The sequence below is a fragment of the Bos grunniens genome, chromosome 12 (genome assembly GCF_055505025.1).
Source record: "Bos grunniens cultivar Pamir isolate PY7600 chromosome 12, Bosgru_T2T1.0, whole genome shotgun sequence".
NCBI classification, from domain to species: Eukaryota; Metazoa; Chordata; class Mammalia; order Artiodactyla; family Bovidae; genus Bos; species Bos grunniens.
In genome coordinates this window covers 33,990,621-34,010,150 of record NC_141176.1, presented here as the reverse complement: position 1 = coordinate 34,010,150, position 19,530 = coordinate 33,990,621, and the positions used below count along the sequence as shown (strand labels likewise).

Genomic DNA, 19,530 nt, shown 5'->3' with positions numbered 1-19,530 from the left:
CCAGAAGCAGAAAGCAGTCTATTTCAGGGGAAAAAAATCACCTTAGCTGCTAATTTCATTCCTCAATTTTAAACACATGGCATTCTTTCCTACTATTTTAATGGTGCCTGAGTAGGCAGAAGTGTAACATGTGTGTGTCCATTTCACAGTTGGGTGTCAGAAGCCAGGTCCCTTGAGACTGGGCCACTGTTGCTCTCGAATCCACTCATGGAGACTTGACACCCCTCATGTCTCTGTGTTAAATCTCAGGCAGTCACCTCCATGGGTGTGTTCACTTCTGGAAAGTGCAGTTGTATCCTTAGCTCACCCTGCATGTAAGAAATTGCACAGAACCCAAAAGGAAATCTGTCACTAAAATTGCACATTTGGATTAAGTTTGGCAATTATGTGAGAAATTGACAAAAATAAACTAGAGCTTCAGGTGGCTCAGTAAAGAATCTGCCAGCAATACAGGAGACGCAAGAAGCGCAGGTTCGATCCCTGGGTCAGGAGATCCCCTGGAGAAGGGCATGGTAATCCACTCCAGTATTCTTGCCTGGAGAATCCCATGGAGAGAGGAGCCTGGCGGGCTGCAGTCCATGGGGTCACAAGAGTTGGACATGACTGAGTACGTGCATGCACACACACATACACACACACACACAGTAATAAAGGACAGACAGACTTGCTTTACACCCACCCTGAGTGAGGTTTGTGTGTGAGTCTTGCACCCTGATCCCACCTCCTCCTGGTCCCCAGGTAGGGGTCACTCGCTGTTGGAGCTCCCAGACTCTGCCCACCGGGAAATGGCTCTTGGACTGGCCACCGTGCCCTCCCCTTGCACCCCGCAGCACCACTGCCCCCTTGACTGAGGGCAGAGATGTGCACGGTGGACTTGGATGCTTCTGTTTTTATAACTCAATTTCAGAGTCAGGTCACACCTTGTTTGACATCTAGGGCAGCCTTAATCCTTCCCTTCTGAGAGGGCCTGTTGCCCTGGGTTTGGAAAGAATATATTGAATTCTGAGCAAAGGGCCAAGGGTGTTGTAATTCAGTGGACTGACCCATATTGCTTTCTTTCTGTGGCCCAGGGATAGAATCGGGCCTCAACTGTGACTGCTTCTGTGCTTACCTGCCTTCAAGACAGATGGTTTCATAAGTATCTGCTGTTTTTTTTTTTACTGAAGATGGAAATTCTCATGGAAAAGGATCCTTGGAGATTTGTGATGTAAAATTGAATGAGTGTCAGAACTCCTTTCCATTTGATTTTACATCATAAAGTTCACACGTTTTCTTCTAAAGCAGATGAATCTAACCTACTCTTTCACAGTGCTGCGTTTAAAGATGTTAGCCATCAGTATCTAACATCCGACCTTTGAGAATGCTTACCTAAGAGTTTTCTGCACTGAAAGACTTGCTTGGCAGCAAGTACCATGCTCAAGATGCTATCTTCTCTCTATTATCTTCTTCTCAGCCCATGTTTCTACGCAAAATAAATTGCTTTATGGCCAAAACTATTCATTGAATAATGTATTGAGTAAAGAAAACCAAATTAGGAATGTGAAAGGAACAAGACTCTCATGCTGTCTAATAGGAATTATGAGGGTATCTAATTTTCAAAGGTATATTTATAAGCTGATTAAAATTCAACCCATTTTTCTTAGTGGATGTGTGTTATAAAGATTAGGCTGATCTTTCAGCTGGCATGATCTATAATAAAGGCTATAAATAATTATAGCACTAATAGCACTGCTGGTTTCATGACTATATTCTGGTCCAGGCCATGAGGCCAGGCAGTATTCAGTACTTGTTTCCCAGTTATAGACCAAAAAATCAGAGAAGTGTTGAAAATAAGCATGTCAACATTTTGAAATGAGTTTATTAACCTCTGATGTGCAACTGGTAAAATTTTAGTAGTTTAGTAAAATGAGGTAAAACTTTCTAGTGAGGTGGTCTTATATTCATGTGAATGGGCACTGGTGATTAAGAGGGATTTTTGCATTTGAGATTTCCAGAATATAATTTGGGAGGGGTAGTTGACAACACATCCGGAGTCCCAGCCAGGGGAGAGGACGGTGGGCTTGGCCGTCCATTGGCACATCCTCCTGGGTGAGTCCTAGGTGTGTGGTGAGGCCAGGTGTCAATGAGAGTGGCAGGGGGTCTCCTGGGGGCTTTGCATAGAGTGGTCTGGGTTAGAGAATAACGGACTCCTAAGGGGTAACTAGGGCTTTCCCGATAGCTCAGCTGGTAAAGAATCTGCCTACAATGCAGGAGACCCTGGTTTGATTCCTGGGTTGGGAGATCTGCTGGAGAAGGGATAGGCTACCCACTCCAGTATTATTGGGCTTCCCTGGTGGCTCATCTGGTAAAGAATCTGCTTGCAATGCGGGAGGCCTGGGTTCGATCCCTGGGTGGGGAAGATCCCCTGGAGAAGGGAACGGCTACCCACTCTGGTATTTTGGCCTGGAGCATCCCATAGACCATTCCATGGAATAAATGGAATAAATGAATGAAGCTGAAATAAGTGGAATAAATGAATGAAGGGGTAAATGAAGGAAGCTGTTTATGAGGACATGAATGACTGTCTGAGGACACGTCTTCTTCCTCTGGTAATTCGGAACTGCTTTCTCATTGAGTATGTGAGAGCAGAAAGGTGGAAGGTCTCCTGCAGGGAGCTGGGGAGAGTGGAGGGTACCAGAACAGGGTTTTAGAGCCCCTGGCCAGCTCAAAGGGGTGAAGGGGTTTAAACGGGCTCCAGCTCTTCCAGTAAACGTCGAACAGTTCGGGTACATTAGGCTCATGTAAGAAATTCATTTGTGTGGGGCCAGAGAAGGAAAACACCCCAGTGTGCATTTACTGTTCACACGTAGAGTGTACGCTAGTTTGGTTCCTGGGTTTCTGGAGGCTTATTATCCGGGGAAGTTACACTTTGAGCAGCTGTTGAATTTTTAGATTTGCCTTTGGAAATCAACTTGAATTTTTCTCCCAGCTGAAAATTTGCACTCAGACATCATTTCAGGGTTGGTCCTGGGGCTGCCTTCTGGAGGTCAGATTCTGTAAGTGCTTGTGACTTGTGATGAGTGGGGAGCCCCCGACCTACATTTCTCCAGGCCCTATTTTCTGATGGGTTGTTTCCCACACTTACCAGATTGTAAGAGTTTCTGCAAGGCGTGTGTCCACCGCACATGTAGCCAAGTTCCTGCCCTGTTGAGTCAGGTCCCCAGAGAGGCCTTTGCTCACAGGTCACCTTAGCGACATGGTCCCTTATCACCACTGAAAGCAACCTCTTGCCCCGCCCTCCATCCCTGGTCTGTTTTCCTCCATCTATCCTGCCATGCACTGGTTTTTAAATCTCACTTTCCTCTAGAATGTAGTTCCCTCGAGACTATGCTTTTGTGACCCTCCGGTTTCCCACAGTGCCTGGCCCAGTGCCTGGTACATGGATGGGGCTCGGGACATACCTGTGCATAGATGGATGGATGGATGGGTGGGTGGGTGGATTTTTGTCAAGCCCCTGATCATTCTTCATGTCACCTGATTTTAGGAAACACTGGTGTTTAGATGGACTGAACCACAGGGTACGGTTCTGTTTTCTCCTAGTCGTTTCTCCCCTTGCCCTAGGCCCTGCGGACTCGCTCAGTGCCTGAGATTCGCTGGCAGCTGATGCTGGGCCAGGTTCTCAGGGGTGCTTCCACCTGCAGACTGAGGGGGAACCTGGTGGGGTCAGTGAGCTCACCCGGTGGACAGACTCTTCTGCTGGGAAGCTCTTCCTTCACCCAGGTCATCCTGTACATGTTCTTCGCCCGGGGCAGTGATGGTAAAGATCTCCCATCCCATTACATCATGTAATGTTCAGTTGGACTGAACTCAAATGTGAGATTTGAATACATCTAGCTCCTCAGGGGTAGCTGCCACTCCAACTGTGGTCCTCAGACCAGCAGCTCTGGTCTCACCTGGGAACTTCTTAGAAATACAAAATCTGAGACCCATGTCAGACCCACTGAATCAGGAAGTTAGTTGCTCAGTCATGTCTGACTCTCTGTGACCCCACGGACTGTAACCCACCAGGCTCCTCTGTCCATGGAATTCTCCAGGCAAGAATACTGGAGTGGGTTGCCATTCCCTTCTCCAGCGAATCTTCCTGACCCAGGGATGGAACCCATGTCGCCTGCATTGCAGGCAGATTCTTAACCGTCTGAGCCACCAGGGAAGCCCACTGAATCAGGATATACATGCAGTGGTTAATCTTCCATGTCATTTTGGCTGGGCCATGGCACCTGGATATCTGGCCAAACATGTCTCTAGATGTTTCTTTCAAGGTGCCTTTTGGATGAGGTTTACATTTAAATTGACGGGCTTTGAATAAAGTAGATTACCCACGGTAATGTAGGCGGACCTTGTCAGATCAGCTGACAGCATTAATGAACAAAGAGTCACCTCACTGAGGAAGAAGGAATTCTGCCAGCAGATGGTCTACAAACCTGCATCGCTACATCAGATCTTCCCTCAGGCCTCCAGCTCTCCAAAGCCTGTCCTTCTGGGTTCTTACGGAGGCTTCATTGCAAACACACAGTTGAGTGAATCATTGAATCATTGGCTGTTGGTGATTGAAATCAATCTCCAGCTCCTCGTCTCTCTTAGGAGGGGGCACGACTGAAATTTCCAACCCTCCGATCATGTGGTTGGTTCCTCTGGCAACCAGCCAGCATCCTAGGGGCTTTCCATGAGTCACCTCATTGAGGTGACAAAAGATACATTTATCTCTGTCTCAACACTGTGGCAGTCCCCAGGGTTTTGGGAGCTCTGTGCCAGAAACTGGGATGAAGACCAAATATATGTTTCTTGTGATGAAGCACAATATCACAGCACCGTGCGCAGAAGAAGGCTAAAGATAACTCAAGGATGACAGTAATCACCGTATAATGAAGCCCCAGGCTGTTGTTCTTGGTCTTGCCTAAGGCAGTGGCCACAGGTGGTCCGCAGAGCCGCTTCTCAGCTCCATCAGATGGCCTCTGGCTGCTGTGCTGTTTGAGTTGTCCGTTTTCATGTTTCCTTCTGCCTTCCCAGGTTTGGTCACTGCCAGGTCTTTCAGGAGTACCGGTGCTTCAGGTGGCCTATTTTCTGAGCCCTTGGCTCTTCTGTCTGGTGCTTCTAACTGAGGTGTCTTTTCAGTTCAGTTCAGTCATGTCCGACTCTTTGTGACCCCATGGACTGCAGCATGCCAGGCTTCCCTGTCCATCACCAACTCCCGGAACTTGCTCAAACTCATGTCCATCAAGTCGGTGATGCCATCCAACCATCTCATCCTCTGTCATTCCCTTCTCCTCCTGCCTTCAATCTTTCCCAGCATCAGGGTTTTTTCTAATGAGTCAGTTCTTCGCATCAGGCGGCCAAAGTATTGGACTTTAAGCTTCAGCATCAGTGTATTTTAAACCTAGAAAACCTCTCGAGACTGTACCTCAGATAAAAGTGGGCTTCAGAAGGTGAGCTAGGACCTAGGCAGGTACTTTTATGGATGAGCCTTTGAGCAGCTAAAGGAGGCATGGTTCATTTTATCCCTCAGATCTTCAGTTCAGGCCTTTTCATTATTTTATGGTTCATTGATTATCTGCTACGTGCCAGGAATATACGAAGTCGAAGTTGTTTAAAAAAAAATTCAAGTGAGTAAATTTTAAAGATCATATTGGCTTTATTCAATGATTCATGAGTTGGGCAGCATTCCATTCAGCAGATAGAAAGGAGCTCTGAAAAGCTGTGCAAAGTGGAAGACTTTTATAAGCAGATAGGAGCAGGCAAAGAGGCTGCTAGCAAAGAATAGGGGTTGGGGACAAGGTCACCTTCCTTTGGGAGGACAGCACGGGGGTCTGTCAGGCAGATTACCTTGCGAGTGCGCAGCAGGTGATTCCAGACTGGTTGAGAATACATTCCTGAGAGAGGCTGAAACTCATCCGTTAGATCTGACATTGAGTCTTGGTTTGGAGATGTGGGCTGAGCACAAGTGACTCCATTTTGGGCTTGTTATTTCTTTTTTTTTTTCATAAAGTAAATAATATTATTCCCATAGTCTATTCTGGGAGTAGATAAATATAATACAAAGCAAAGCAGAGACTATGAAACGGAGGTGTAAACACCACACTGACTTGGGGGAGGAGCCTTCGAACTGGAGCAGACTTCACGGAGGGTAAGATGGGTAGGACCATTTAGTCCTGGAGACACCGCAGGGAAGCACAGGACGTTGGCCGGGGAAGCTGGGATGTGGATGAACGTGTCTGAGTGAAGGGTGTGTGGAAGTGGGGTAAAGTGTCTGTGGTGAGTGCCCAGAGAGGTACATTAAACAGCCAACCATGCACCTGTTACCATGCTTGGCAGAGTTGACTTTCTACATTGAATCAGCGACTGTGTGATGAGAATTCTAGTGGATCACCAATCCCAGGTGATAATTCTCCCTTGACTGTGAGTTTCTCAGCTGATGCTTCACCTCTCTGTGTTCATATCTTACTGCGTTGGGAACGCGTGCCTCTTTCTGTTTTGTGATCTTTGACACATGTCTTTATCTTTCAAGATAAAGACATTCTGTTCACAGCCCGAGGCTCCCAGAAGGTGGGTTCATGTCCCTGCTTACACCGTGTGGCAGTAATCAAACACATATCCATCAAAGTTTGAAAGTCAAGATCACATCAGAAGATTTTCTTAGGAAAGGTGTCTTTTTACACTATGAAGCTTCGTAGGAGCGGGCCAGCACAGCAATGTTCTTATCTCAAGTTTTGAAATATTTTGTTCTTATAGTTACTTGTGTACTTTTGGAATCTTTGTTTTCGTTGTTTAGAATTTCTGTCTCTACCTGATAGCAGTGTTGTCGCTTGCCCTCACAGCACGGCCAAGTACAGCGTGGTGACGTTTCTACCTCGATTCTTGTATGAGCAGATCAGGAGAGCTGCCAATGCCTTCTTCCTCTTCATTGCCTTATTACAGGTGAGGTTTATATAAAATTCATAGCTTTAATTGCATGGAAAATAAGCTCTTGCTGAAAGGTCACTTAACTGAGAAAGTGTTGTCATACTTGATGAAGTTTGCTTCCTTCATCCAGTCACTGTTTGCATGAATGCGATATTTGCATAAAGGTGGAGTTCTTTAGGTGTTTGCTTAATGGAATTGCAGTTGTGAAAAGAGGCGTTGAAACATGATTGTGGGGTCCCACTTTAACCCTGTTTTTGTCCCAAAGACAGAGATGTTGGGTAAAATGTTAAAGACATGTGACACACTTAGCTAATTTTTAAAATAAGGTAATCACTTTGCAACAGAAATGGAATAGATCTACAGTGAGGAGTGAGTACTGTATTTCCTTTTTCATGGAGAGGATTTTAATGTGCCCAGTCCCTACTTTTGGTCTCTTTATCTTACAGCAAATTCCAGATGTATCTCCAACAGGAAGATACACCACCCTGGTGCCATTGATCATTATTTTAACAATCGCAGGCATCAAAGAGATTGTAGAAGATTTTGTAAGTTTTTGCTTTCGAATAATAACAACATAGTATTGACTGTAACTTACAACTTACTTGTTGCTTTGGAATCTTTAAGACAGAAAAATTGGTCTGTAGGCTAACCAGCCTCTCAAGGCTTGTGATGGTATTTTGGGGAAGAAAATGTGCACACACAATGCCTGAAATACCCCTACAGTGGGATAGAAGTAGTTCAGTCTGTGTTTACTGATGTCAGGTTGTCCAGAGTAGCAGCACTGAGGTTATTTTTACAAGACTCTTCTCCCTCTCGTCCTTGTTTCAGTGTCTCCAAGTTCATTGGCTCAAACTCTCCTCTGTTTTCTGTCTTCTTTTCCGGTTCTCTCTTCTCCCCTTCCTCTCCGTCTGTCTCCCCCTCTCTCTCATACGTGCACACACATTTTTCTGGAAATAGATAAATGAATAAATACAATGTAAATCAAAGCCAAGGTACTTTATCCATAAAGTTCTTTATCAATAAAATGAACTCAGTTGTTTGCTGGTAATCATGTAGAATAATTATTTTTGTTCAATCTAAAACAATCTAGGAGTAAAAGTTTTATACTTTAAAGTGCTTGTTCCTTGCGATAGCCAAAATACAAGCATTTAAACCTCATCTATTGTTACTGTGTTAGCCTCTGAATTTAGTGAGTGACCTTGACCATCGAACTGAATTTTAGGACATTAGGGTTCCTGCCAGTTGCCTTCTTTGTCCTGTTTTTGCCCAGTCTTACTGTTCTCTGTTTCAGTTATTCATTTGGAACTTTTGAAACTAACATCTTTTTTTCTTTCTGTAACAGAAGCGACATAAGGCAGACAATGCAGTTAACAAAAAGAAAACCATAGGTAAGATTCCAGGCTGACTCACTTTTTCTGCTAGAAAACTTAAGAACAAAACTTGCATTTAAGGAGTTTTAAATCGGTAGTTAATGGTGTTGAGATAAATTGAGGGAAGTAATCTATAAAATACATTAAAGATAGCAAAATGTCAGACAAGTCCAACAGAAGGTGAGTCCTGGTAGTTAAGATTTGAACAGGATTTGTGTAGAATTTAAGAAAAGATGGTAGTTTTCAGGAGCGAGACATACTTTATGTCCATAAAAAGTCAAAGCATTTATACTCTGGCTTTGCAATTGCTCCCTACGTCTGTCTACTTATTCTAGCATTTCTAGAACAGTAGCTCTGTGTTATTAGGGGGTGCATATGTGTTTTGGTAAAATCTTGCAGCAACACAGTGATGTCCTTTACTTCATATGGGCTAAATATGCATAGATGTAACTTCCTTGCATACACATGTATTTATGTGTGTGCATTGCTGTATATATGGTATGTAAGTATCTTGATGGGGCTCTGTTTTGGGGAGTGGTGGTATTACACCTTTATGTCTAAGGACATGGTGTATTGGAATTAATCAGTGGAATTTTAAAAGGAACCTTTTGGAGTTTGGAAAGCTGGTCTTATTCTGATTATCATAGGTATTAACCAATACATTGTTTTGTTTTTCTTTGTCAGTGTTAAGGAATGGTATGTGGCAAACCATTGTGTGGAAAGAGGTAAAGACTGATTTTATTTTTTAAATTTGTGTATTTTAATTGGAGGATAGTTACAATATTGTGATGGCAGATATGCCAGTAAGTACTGGCTTGGAGACTTGTAATTACTCGTTACTGTAGATTTTGGAATCCAGTTTGTGTTAAGACACAAGCCATGTCCATTTCAGGTAAGTGTGGCAGTGTGGTTTTCCCCTGAGACTTTCCTAGAACGGGCGTGTGTATCCTTGGTTCCTGGATCTTCTAGGTGTTCTCCCATGTCGGCTCAGAGCTGGGAAATTCATTGCTCTTGATGGATGTTTCTGAAAATTCACAGCATTCTCTAGTTCCTAAACCCAGTTCAAGAAACATTTTCCTCTCATCTTCTGTTGCTATCTTAGTGTCAGTTCAATTTTTTTAAGTTTTTTTTTTTTTTTTTTTTTCACTTTTGAGATTCTCCCTTCTGACATTTTTGGTGCAAAGGGTTTGGGTCTGATTAGCACTAAATCTGAAGTGATGGAGTCAGGGTTTGGAATCGTCTTATGTTGGTCCTGAGGCTGAGAGTTGTTGATGCTTTTAGCTTTATGAGAGCAAGAAGGCTTTGCATCCACACGCCTGGAAGTTGGGGTTGGCAGGGCTTGAGAACGGCCTGGTGATTCGGTGGTTGCTAGTGATAAATAGAAGACTGAGAAAGGATCTGCTGTGCCATCTGGGTGTTTCATGTCTACTAAAGTTGGCTTTTTCAGGGAGTCGCTGTTGTGACTGGAGCTTAACGGTCACAAGATGTTCTTGGAGTGTGACTCATGATTCCAAGATGCAAAGCTGACTATCTTCATTTCAGAAGAAGACTGTGTTTTAGAAGGGTGACTTATAATAGTTTCTCTTGCTAAGCACTTAATAAACAATGTTTCAAAATGTCTCTATAACTTTGTGAGCCTCCAGGATGCCCGAGATGTGGTAATGCAGCCTTCATTGTAGTTCTTTTCTTTTAACTCTGTTACTGGCTTACATTAAGCCCCCGGAGAAGGCAATGGCACCCCACTCCAGTACTCTTGCCTGGAAAATCCCATGGATGGAGGAGCCTGGTAGGCTGCAGTCCATGGGGTTGCTAAGAGTCAGACATGACTGAGCGACTTCCCTTTCACTTTCATGCATTGAAGAAGGAAATGGCAACCCACTCCAGTGTTCTTGCCTGGAGAATCCCAGGGACGGCGGGGCCTTGTGGGCTTCCGTTTATGGGGTTGCACAGAGTCGGACACAACTGAAGTGACTTAGCAGCAGCAGCAGAGTTACGTGATCAGAGAAGGCAATAGCAACCCACTCCAGTAGTCTTGCCTGGAAAATCCCATGGATGGAGGAGCCTGGTAGGCTGCAGTCCATAGGGTCCCTGAGTGGGACACGACTGAGTGACTTCACTTTCACTTTTCACTTTCATGCATTGGAGAAGGAAATGGCAACCCACTCCAGTGTTCTTGCCTGGAGAATCCCAGGGACGGGGGAGCCTGGTGGGCTGCCGTCTATGGGGTTGCACAGAGTTGGACACAACTGAAGTGACTTAGCAGCAGCAGCAGAGTTACGTGATAGCACCTTAACCTGATAGACACCCAGAGGTCCTGTGTTGTAAATACTAACTGATCTCACTTGGATCTCATTTGGAAGTGGGATGGCCCTTGGTCAAGTGGTTGGAAGTTCTTGCCTCCGCAGAGGGTGGCAATGCTCCCAGTACTAGAGAAACTCGAAAACCTCCAGACACTGAGGAATGGCTTTTCTCTCCCTAAAGTCCTTGCTGCCACTCCCCGTCCCCTCCCCGGAAAGGCAGTCATCCTGGCCAGAGTGGAGAATTATTTGAATTTGGGATCTCCTGACGCTACTTGAAATTGGAGTGATGAGCTCAGAATTTTGGATCTAGGAGCTGATGGATTCAGATTCCTAAATCTCATTACTGTTTCCCACACACGTTTGCTGAGAGGAGAACAAAACAAAACAAAATAAATACCTGTTATATGCTTTGCCACATGCATTTTTATTTCAGTTAAAAATGCATTGTGCTTATTTAATTGGATCTCTTAGCATAGATCAGGCTTCCCAGGTGGTGCTAGTGGTAAAGAACCTGTCTGCCAATGCAGGTTAGATGTAACAGACTGGGTTTGATCCCTGGGTAGGGAAGATCCCCTGGAGGAGGGCATGGCAACCCACTCCAGTATTCTTACCTGGAGAATCCCATGGACAGAGGAGCCTGGCAGGCTGCAGTCCATGGGATTGCACAGAGTCAGATGTGACTGAAGCAACTTAGCATGAAGCATGACGAGCTTGGACCAGAGGCAGTCTTAGCTGAAATGCAGATAAGAATTAAGCCTGGCACCTGCCCTTGGAGGGGTTTTAAGTGGTCAGGCTTCAGCTGGCACCCCAGTTGCCTGGTGGGCTGGTCCAGTGATGTGCTGAACTCCTCTCTCAGACCCTTTGATCCAACAACTCCAGGCTGGGGCCTCGGAATTTGCATTTTTAAGAGTTCTTCGGTGAGGTTGATGCTGTTGGTCTGGGAATCCCACTCCAGAATCACAGGTGTAGTGGAAATTATGGGCAGGTAAACAGGATGCTGTATGGACACTGAGCCCTGGGCCGGGGTCCTGCTTCAGATGCCCGGGGCCGTCAGGGAGGGATACCTGGTCTGGACCCACTGGTTCAGGTCAGGAAAGGCTTGCTTCACAGATGCTGCAGTGAAGAGCTATGTGGGAGAAATTAGAGGTGGATGGAGAGCCAGTGCATCCGCAGAGCTGCTCAGAGTGAGGCTGAGAAGGTGTGAGAGGACAGGTGATGAGAGGTTGGGGTGATGTGTGGGGCGAGGGGGTCAGGCCTGGGGAGCTGGCTGCCTCTCAGGTCCCCAGGCAACGGGACTCGAGCCTGAGACTTGGAAGCTGGAGTTGGACGTCCTGGTTCTTCAGCTGCAGCAGCAGCTTCAAGGAGGTCTCTGTGACCCTGGCTCTTTTTTCCTTTGCGCTTATTCAGAACTATGAGCAGCCCTGTGAGGCAAGAGGGGATTTAGGGACTGTTTCTCCTTAAGAAACCTTCCTCTAGGTTGTCTTACACACGTAAGAGACAACCACACATAAGAACACCAGATAGAAAACTATTTTCAAATGAAATTCCAAGTAAGTAGTTTCTCATATATAAAAAACTTCTTAGTACTTTTTTTTTTAAATCTAAGAAGCATTTCTACCCCATTAGCAAAGACAAGGGAAAGCCATAATTTCCCTGTCCTCCCACTTTGAACTAAAAAAAAAAAAAAATTCATGGCCTTTTTTCTTTTGAAAACATGAGTAATTTTCCTTTCTAGTTTTTTCCTTAACTAATTGCTTCTGATTTTGTTCTGTGTAATTAAACTATTCACATAAAATGTTTTTATGTTAAGAAAACGTTTTCAGTTTTCATAAATACTTTTGGTTGTGCTGGTTGTTGAAATAGGTGTGTGTCGTCTTTGACATCATTATGGGATCTCCTTTAATTATTTGCCTTTCTTTTGCCTTTAAATTGGATATGAACGTCAGATGTTTACACGCACGGGGAAGGGGTGTCCCTGGGGAAGGGGGATTGATCCAGGCAGGCTCTGGATCTGTGCCCTTAGCCACTCGCCCTGCTGTCCACAGCCGTGGGGATGGACATGCGTGTGTTTGTAAGTGGATGAATAGCTGTGAGAAAGTGAGACCTTGGTCATTTTGACTCATCTCTCTTCTGCTCCTGCGTTCAGCATCATTGTAAAAAGGCAGGATTACCATTTGTCTGTATTGAAATTTTTTATTCTTGTGGAGGAAAAGAATTTGAGCTTCTCTGCCTTAAACATCATGGCACAGTTACACAGTAATTTTTCCTCCAGATGTTTAACCACTTTGCACTTTCTTGTCTCTCATGCGTCTGTGTCCTTGTCCCCGGGTTCTAGGTGGCCGTGGGAGACATCGTCAAAGTCGTCAACGGGCAGTACCTTCCAGCAGACGTGGTCCTGCTCTCCTCCAGGTCAGGTGGGCTCGTTGGCAGGGCTTTGAAGTCGGTGTTGAGAACAGTAGAGTGTCACCTGGTGCCTGGAGAGGACTCCGGTCACCTTCCGTCCACCTCCGGGTCGCCACCCCCTCCCACTCTCCTCCTTTTTTACTCCTTTGTGTTGTCCTGCCTTCACCTTGTACTTTTTCCTGAACTTTTCTGTTTTTTGATTCGTTTTCATCTCATGGCTGTTCTGGGCTGTTCCTCATTGGTAGGGAAACATTTCAGAGCAGTGGAGTGGTGTGTTGAGTAGCATCAAGGTCACAGAGTCTCTGAAACTTGAGGACCAGCTCTGATGGAGGGTCCAGCCCAGTAGCCTTCCCCAGAATCCAGGCCTACCTTCACTAGAGGTTCAGAGACCACAGGCATTTCTCAACATCCGTGTGACCTGCAGATGGTCCATATTTTGCTCCCTTTCTGTCCAAGCATCATTGCCTTATTTTCTAGATAATTTGTGTCACAGAGGTGTCATCACTAAATGATAGATAAATGATAGACATCTCAGTCCTTGACTTTCCCCTGGATGACACATAAAAACATCTATCAGAGAAGAAAAGCCCAAATCAGGATAAGAATACACTTGAACTTGAGCTCAAGGTTAAACTAGATGCTGTACCGATGTCATGCTGGGAATCAGCTGTCACACTGGGTGTGTGTGATTTGAGCGCAGACAGACTTTCTTTTATGGGACCGAATCACTCATTTTGTCAGATTTTAAGCCTTAGCACGAATTTTCTCCTTGAGATAAAAAGCTTAATAAAAGCACCCCAGGCCTGTAGAGAGGGAAAAGCACTGTATACACTGGAGCAGGGCTCATGTTTGTCCTTAATGATCAGTAACCCAGAAACTCTCAGAAATAGTAAAACGTTGATCACTTGATAGTTTGGGTTATGAGGATCGGATGTGACCCTCAGAAAGCCTGGTTTGAAGGCAGCGTGTCCGAGCAGACGTCACGTCTCCCGTGTGCTTGTTGGCATTTGTGCCAAGACACCTGCTGAGCACGTCATCCCGTGTAATCTTCCCACCAACCCTAGACATCCCTACTTGGTCCATGAGAAATCATGGGATGCAGAGAGATGGGACAGCTGACTGAGGTCACACCACCAGGAAGGGCAGCGCCAGGAGACTGTACGTGGCTGGTGGTCATAGAATCCGTTCTCTTAACCCCGAACTCTGCTGCCCGGATCTGAATATCCAAACTTGGGGTGTAGTCTCTGCCATGCCTACGTTTCTTCTTTGAATTTTCTGTCCTTGAAATTAGGTGTTTTGATTTAAAAGTTGCCTGTTGAGTTGCCTATTGACATAGTAAAAACTGTAGAAAGAAAAGGCCTGCAACCCCCTGCCTTGGTTTCTCAGCTCCTCCGGCCGTGATCTCGTTCAGAAGCCGCGTGTGCGGCTCTTGTGTGTGGGCGGCTCTTGTGTGTGGTCAAGGGCAAGCCGACCTCTGACTTTCAGGGTCACCTGAGCCCACTGGGCCGGTCTTAGCTGGGACATCTTGTGCTTCCCGTCACGTGCCTGTTCCCTTCTGTTCATCCTCTGTTACTTCTGCCCAGGTGAGGTCAGGTGCCGTTGTGTGCGGCCCTTGTGGGCGGATCACTGGACTAGAGTGTCCGTCTGTCTGCCTGGTCAGTCGCTGCTCCTGCGCTGGTCGATTCTGACACCCCTGTGAGGGTCCACCTAGCAGAGTTTCCGTGGCGGAGGCTCTGTCAGCCGTGAAGTGCCAGAGTGGACCTTACTCAACTTGGCTGTTTCGTTTTCTCTCTCCTTAGTGAACCTCAGGCAATGTGTTACGTTGAAACAGCCAATCTGGACGGGGAGACGAACCTTAAAATACGTCAGGTAATGTGGCCCTTTACCACTTGCGTCGTCACGGAGCCCAGATTGTAACGCACTTCCTACAGGTTAACCGTCGGTGCCGTTTCCAGAGGGAACAAAATGTTCTGTCACAAAAGGTGATGCCTTCACCCTGATAGGATCCATGGGAAGAGCATGGTTAGGCGAGGGATTCCTTGGGAGTGATGACAAAACTGGAAAAAGTGGGCTTCATTAGAGCGCAGGCCACGCAGGGAGCCATGTCTTGGTTTACATCTTACTGGACTCTCCACCTGTTGGGGTGGCTGGAAAGGGATCCTGGGAGAGGCAGTGGGCAGCACATGCAGCGACAGAGGACCCAGATGGGCTCTGGGCGCCTCACTGGACTTTGTTGTTTTCATGGAGATTCTAATTCTAGAGAGTAGGGCGCCTCACTGGACTTCGTTGTTTTCATGGAGATTCTAATTCTAGAGAGTAGTAGATTAGATTTCCAGTGTACAAAATGTCCATGCCTTAAATAAAGCTATTCGTACCATATATTTTAATTCTTGAATGGAGATTAGTCTTTACTAGAAAAGTTTTAAGTTTCAGTGAACAATGATTCATTTTGACACTTCAGTTTTCTGTGGTACCAAGTGGAATTTGATGATTCTGTCCACATATTTTTCATTTCTGTGTTAGATATTTGGCTTAGACATTTTATTTTTCTCTTTAGAGAAGAGTCACAGGGCATTACACATCACGGTGTATTAAAGGGGTACTTTATTCTGTGTTTATGGTCATGTCAGGATACCGCTAATGAAGGATGCTTTCTGTAAGGTGTTTTGGTGTGCTAATTATCATACGGAAGCTCCATTACTTGGCCACCTGATGCGAAAAGCTGACTCAGTGGAAAAGACTTGATGCTGGGAAAGGTTGAAGGCAGGAAGAAAAGGGGACAACAGAGGATGAGATGGTTGCATAGCATCACCAACTCAATGGACATGAGTTTGAGCAAACTCTGGGAGACAGCGAAGGACAGGGAAGCCTGGTGTGCTGCCGTCTATGGGGTCTCAAAGAGTCGGACAGGACTTAGTGACTGAACAACAACAAATTATGACTTTAGTATGAATGTGTCAGCATAGTAGTAGAGTCTTGACTTTCTGCTTCGTTGAATTTTTTTGAACCTTTTCTATTCGGTTGCTGTGGCCAAAGCCACCTATGATCCATCCTGAGGGGTTGATACGTTTGAGGACCCCCCTCCCCGCAAATGATTCCATTTTAGTTGATTCAGGCTTCCCTTTGATTAACAGTAGGGGTGCTGAGTGTTGTTCCCAAGCCTGGAAGGTTGTGTTTAGTTTCCTCTTGGGGTTGAACATTTTAGGGTTTGAGTCACACTGCGGACATGCAGACGAGGGAGGTGCTGATGAAGTTGTCTGGGACCATAGAGTGCGAAGGGCCCAATCGCCACCTCTACGACTTCACCGGGAACTTGAACTTGGATGGGAAAAGGTACCACTTCCTCTTGTCTTAGTGGTTTTTATTTTAATCTTTAATGTGACTTAAGGATTATATATAGGAGCTTTGGGAAATATCAGTTTGTCTTTTGGTTTCATAATGTTTTAAAACAGATTTCTCTATGTTGAGCTTTTTTCGAAACACCATTTAAATCAATTTAAGCCTTCCCTGAAATGTAAGGAAAGACCTGACTTTTGGCAAGAAAATGTCACAAGGGTCTGAAATGAGCTTCACAAAACTCACCTGGTGTGTCTTTCTGTGTGTGTTACCCATCAGGTAAAAGACTAGTTGGTTTTGGGTGCATAAAATTGCGCAGAAAAGCAGAAGAGAGGTGTCTGAAGTGTATAAAGGCCAACAGTTGTTAGAGAAACATCCTTTTTATTTATCTTTTTGCTTTCTTCTAAGTAGTCTATGCTCTTAGCAAGTTAAACGAAAGGAACAACTACCCTCCCATTAGAATGTTCACGGCCCTGTTTATGTTCTGTAGTCCTTGTCCTCTTGGCATTTGGTTTATCATTTGAGTCATTTTTTGTCATTACGTTGGGCTGCAGTGTCTCTCTTCTGCTCATCTTTCATCATCATGCCTCTTACTAGCGCTCCCCACCTTCACATTTGAACAGACCCAAAGGGAAGGACCCAGCCATAGGAATCAACCTAAGACAACTCTAAGTGTGACAGCTGTCTCGGTTTCATGCAGTCCGCAGAGCCATTCTGTAGACTATCTTTTTAAATTTCTAAATGTTCACTCAGGCTTTTATTTAACGAAGTCATCTTTGACAGATCTGATATTATAGCTTTGGTTTTTTTTTTTTTTTTTTCTTTTTTTTGTATAATCTATAAACTGACTTTCCCAAATGAATAAATTTCTGTTTATCTTAGCAAGTTCCTTTTTGTATATTGAGTTTCCTAATAGAGTTATAAGAGACAATATTTCCTCTTCATGTTTTAAAGGAAAAAAAAAAAAGGAAACCTTTTCTGTGTTGATGAATGGATGAGGTCAGCCTTTCTGTGTGGGTCTCTTTTGGTGTAGATTAAGCCAGTGGTAACTTTTATGGCCCCTGTGTCCCAGTGAAATAGTCCAAATTCGACTAAAGAAAGCACTTCATTTATTGTGGGTTTTTGTTTAAGGGGGAAGCTCATGCTCATTTGTTTTGAACTCTCATTGAATATAAATGTTGTTTCTTGTTTTTAGCCCCGTTGCCCTTGGGCCGGACCAGATCTTATTGAGAGGCACACAGCTTCGAAACACTCAGTGGGGCTTTGGCATAGTTGTCTACACTGGACATGACACCAAGCTCATGCAGGTAAAACATTTCTGTGCTGAGAAACAATGCCGATTTTAGTCTGTTTTTCCTGTTTGTTTGTTTGTTTTTTCTTTATGGAGTAGAGGGTGGAAAATGCAGATGTTGCATTTAAGAGGCTGGAGTTTTGTCTGTGAACCTAAATGTGGAAAGGAGGGGCCTTTATTTTGGTTCCCAGGTGGTTTCTCCTGGTTTTCTTTTCTTGTATCAGGTATTTGTTACCTCTTGCCTGAAATATCAACCATCTTTATTTTCTGGATCTAATGGGACAGTCAGTCCTCGCCTGTTTTGTCTTTAAACTCAAGGAGGGGATTTGTTCTACTTCTTAATTTTTCTCTCTACTTCTCCTTCTCGCACGATTGATTAAGATTTTTTAGGAAATTGTCTTATTTAACTGAATTGTAGGCAGTTGAACAGAGAAGGCAATGGCACCCTACTCCAGTACTCTTGCCTGGCAAATCCCATGGACAGAGGAGCCTGGTAGGCTGCAGTCCATGAGGTCGCTAGGAGTCGGACACGACTGAGCAACTTCGCTTTCACTTTTCACTTTCATGCATTGGAGAAGGAAAGGGTAACCCACTCCAGTGTTCTTGTCTGGAGAATCCCAGGAATGGGGGAGCCTGGTAGGAAGCCGTCTGTGGGGTCGCACAGAGTCGAACACGACTGAAGCGACTTAGCAGCAGCAGCAGGCAGTTGAAAATCAGTTAGTTTTGAAATCATGTTTGTTCTTTGTATCTTATACGAAAGAGAAAAAGTACTAAAATGATTTTGTTCTTTCTCCCTGTTCATTTTTTAAGATTATTATTATCATTAGGATTGGCTTTTCAACTTGTCTGTCCTTTTGTATAGCCTCCGAGACACATATTTGGTGATATTTCTTGACTTAAAAGTGTTTAGTGGCCACCATGCACCATATCTTGTACCAGGCTTTGTGGATACAATAGTGAAAGGCCCTGTCTCACCCCCCCAGAGAGTTAGATAGACCGAGGAGTGATGGGGATTACAGAGTGGAGAGATGATTGTGTGATGCAGGTCATTCCTGAGGGCCGTGGGTCCATGGGGACTTCCCATGTGGCTCAGTGGTAAAGAATCCACCTGTCAATGCAGGAGACACAAGAGATGAGGATTCAGTCCCTGAGTTGGGAAGATTCCTTGGAGTAGGAGATGGCAAGCCGCTGTAGTATTCTTGCCTGGAAAATTCCATGGGCAGAGGAGCCTGGAGGGCTACAGTCCATGGGGTCACATAGAGTTGGACATGACTGAGCAGGCGCACGCGCACACACATACACACACACACAGGTCCATATGGAAGGCCAGCCAGCCCAGGTTGCTGCTAAGTCTCTTCAGTCATGTCCAACTCTGTGCGATCCCATAGACGGCAGCCTATCAGGCTCCTCTGTCCCTGGGATTCTCCAGGCAAGAACACTGGAGTGGGTTGCCATTTCCTTCTCCAATGCATGAAAGTGAAAAGTGAAAGTGATGTCACTCAGTCCTGTCAGACTCTTCGTGACCCCATGGACTCCAACCTACCAGGCTCCTCTGTCCATGGGATTTTCCAGAGGTGTCATTTGACCAGACACCAAGAAGCACATTTTAGACGTTGAATTGAAGAACAGAGGCTGTTGTGTTGGTCCACTCTTGAAGGTCAAATGATATAGAAGAAGAGAGTTAGCTATTGATTAGGACCAATGGGGGGATATAGCCCAGTGTCTACACCAGCTGGTCACTGCAGTGCAGACAGGAGAGGAAGGTCAGGGGGATTAGAAGGGCTGAGACTCACTGAAGTGGAGGAAGATTGATGAGTGACAGGCCTCTGTGCAGGGCGCTTGGCTTTGACCTCCTGGGACAGAGGGTTTGTGGAGTAGAGGGACCCAGGCCTGA

The 19,530-nt window shown here is 45.2% G+C and overlaps 1 protein-coding gene across 2 annotated transcripts in view; it reads left to right on the top strand.

The window, feature by feature from the left end:
• The window catches only part of ATP8A2 (ATPase phospholipid transporting 8A2), a 492,224-nt gene that overhangs the window by 90,725 nt on the left and 381,969 nt on the right, over nucleotides 1-19,530 (top strand). For both annotated transcript variants that reach the window (XM_086329703.1, XM_086329702.1), the window contains exons 3-10: nucleotides 6,852-6,951; nucleotides 7,383-7,481; nucleotides 8,279-8,324; nucleotides 8,991-9,031; nucleotides 12,942-13,015; nucleotides 14,809-14,878; nucleotides 16,215-16,342; nucleotides 17,541-17,652. In XM_086329703.1, coding sequence (XP_086185829.1) covers nucleotides 6,852-6,951; nucleotides 7,383-7,481; nucleotides 8,279-8,324; nucleotides 8,991-9,031; nucleotides 12,942-13,015; nucleotides 14,809-14,878; nucleotides 16,215-16,342; nucleotides 17,541-17,652 — 670 coding nt within the window. The remainder of the gene's footprint in view (nucleotides 1-6,851; nucleotides 6,952-7,382; nucleotides 7,482-8,278; nucleotides 8,325-8,990; nucleotides 9,032-12,941; nucleotides 13,016-14,808; nucleotides 14,879-16,214; nucleotides 16,343-17,540; nucleotides 17,653-19,530) is intronic.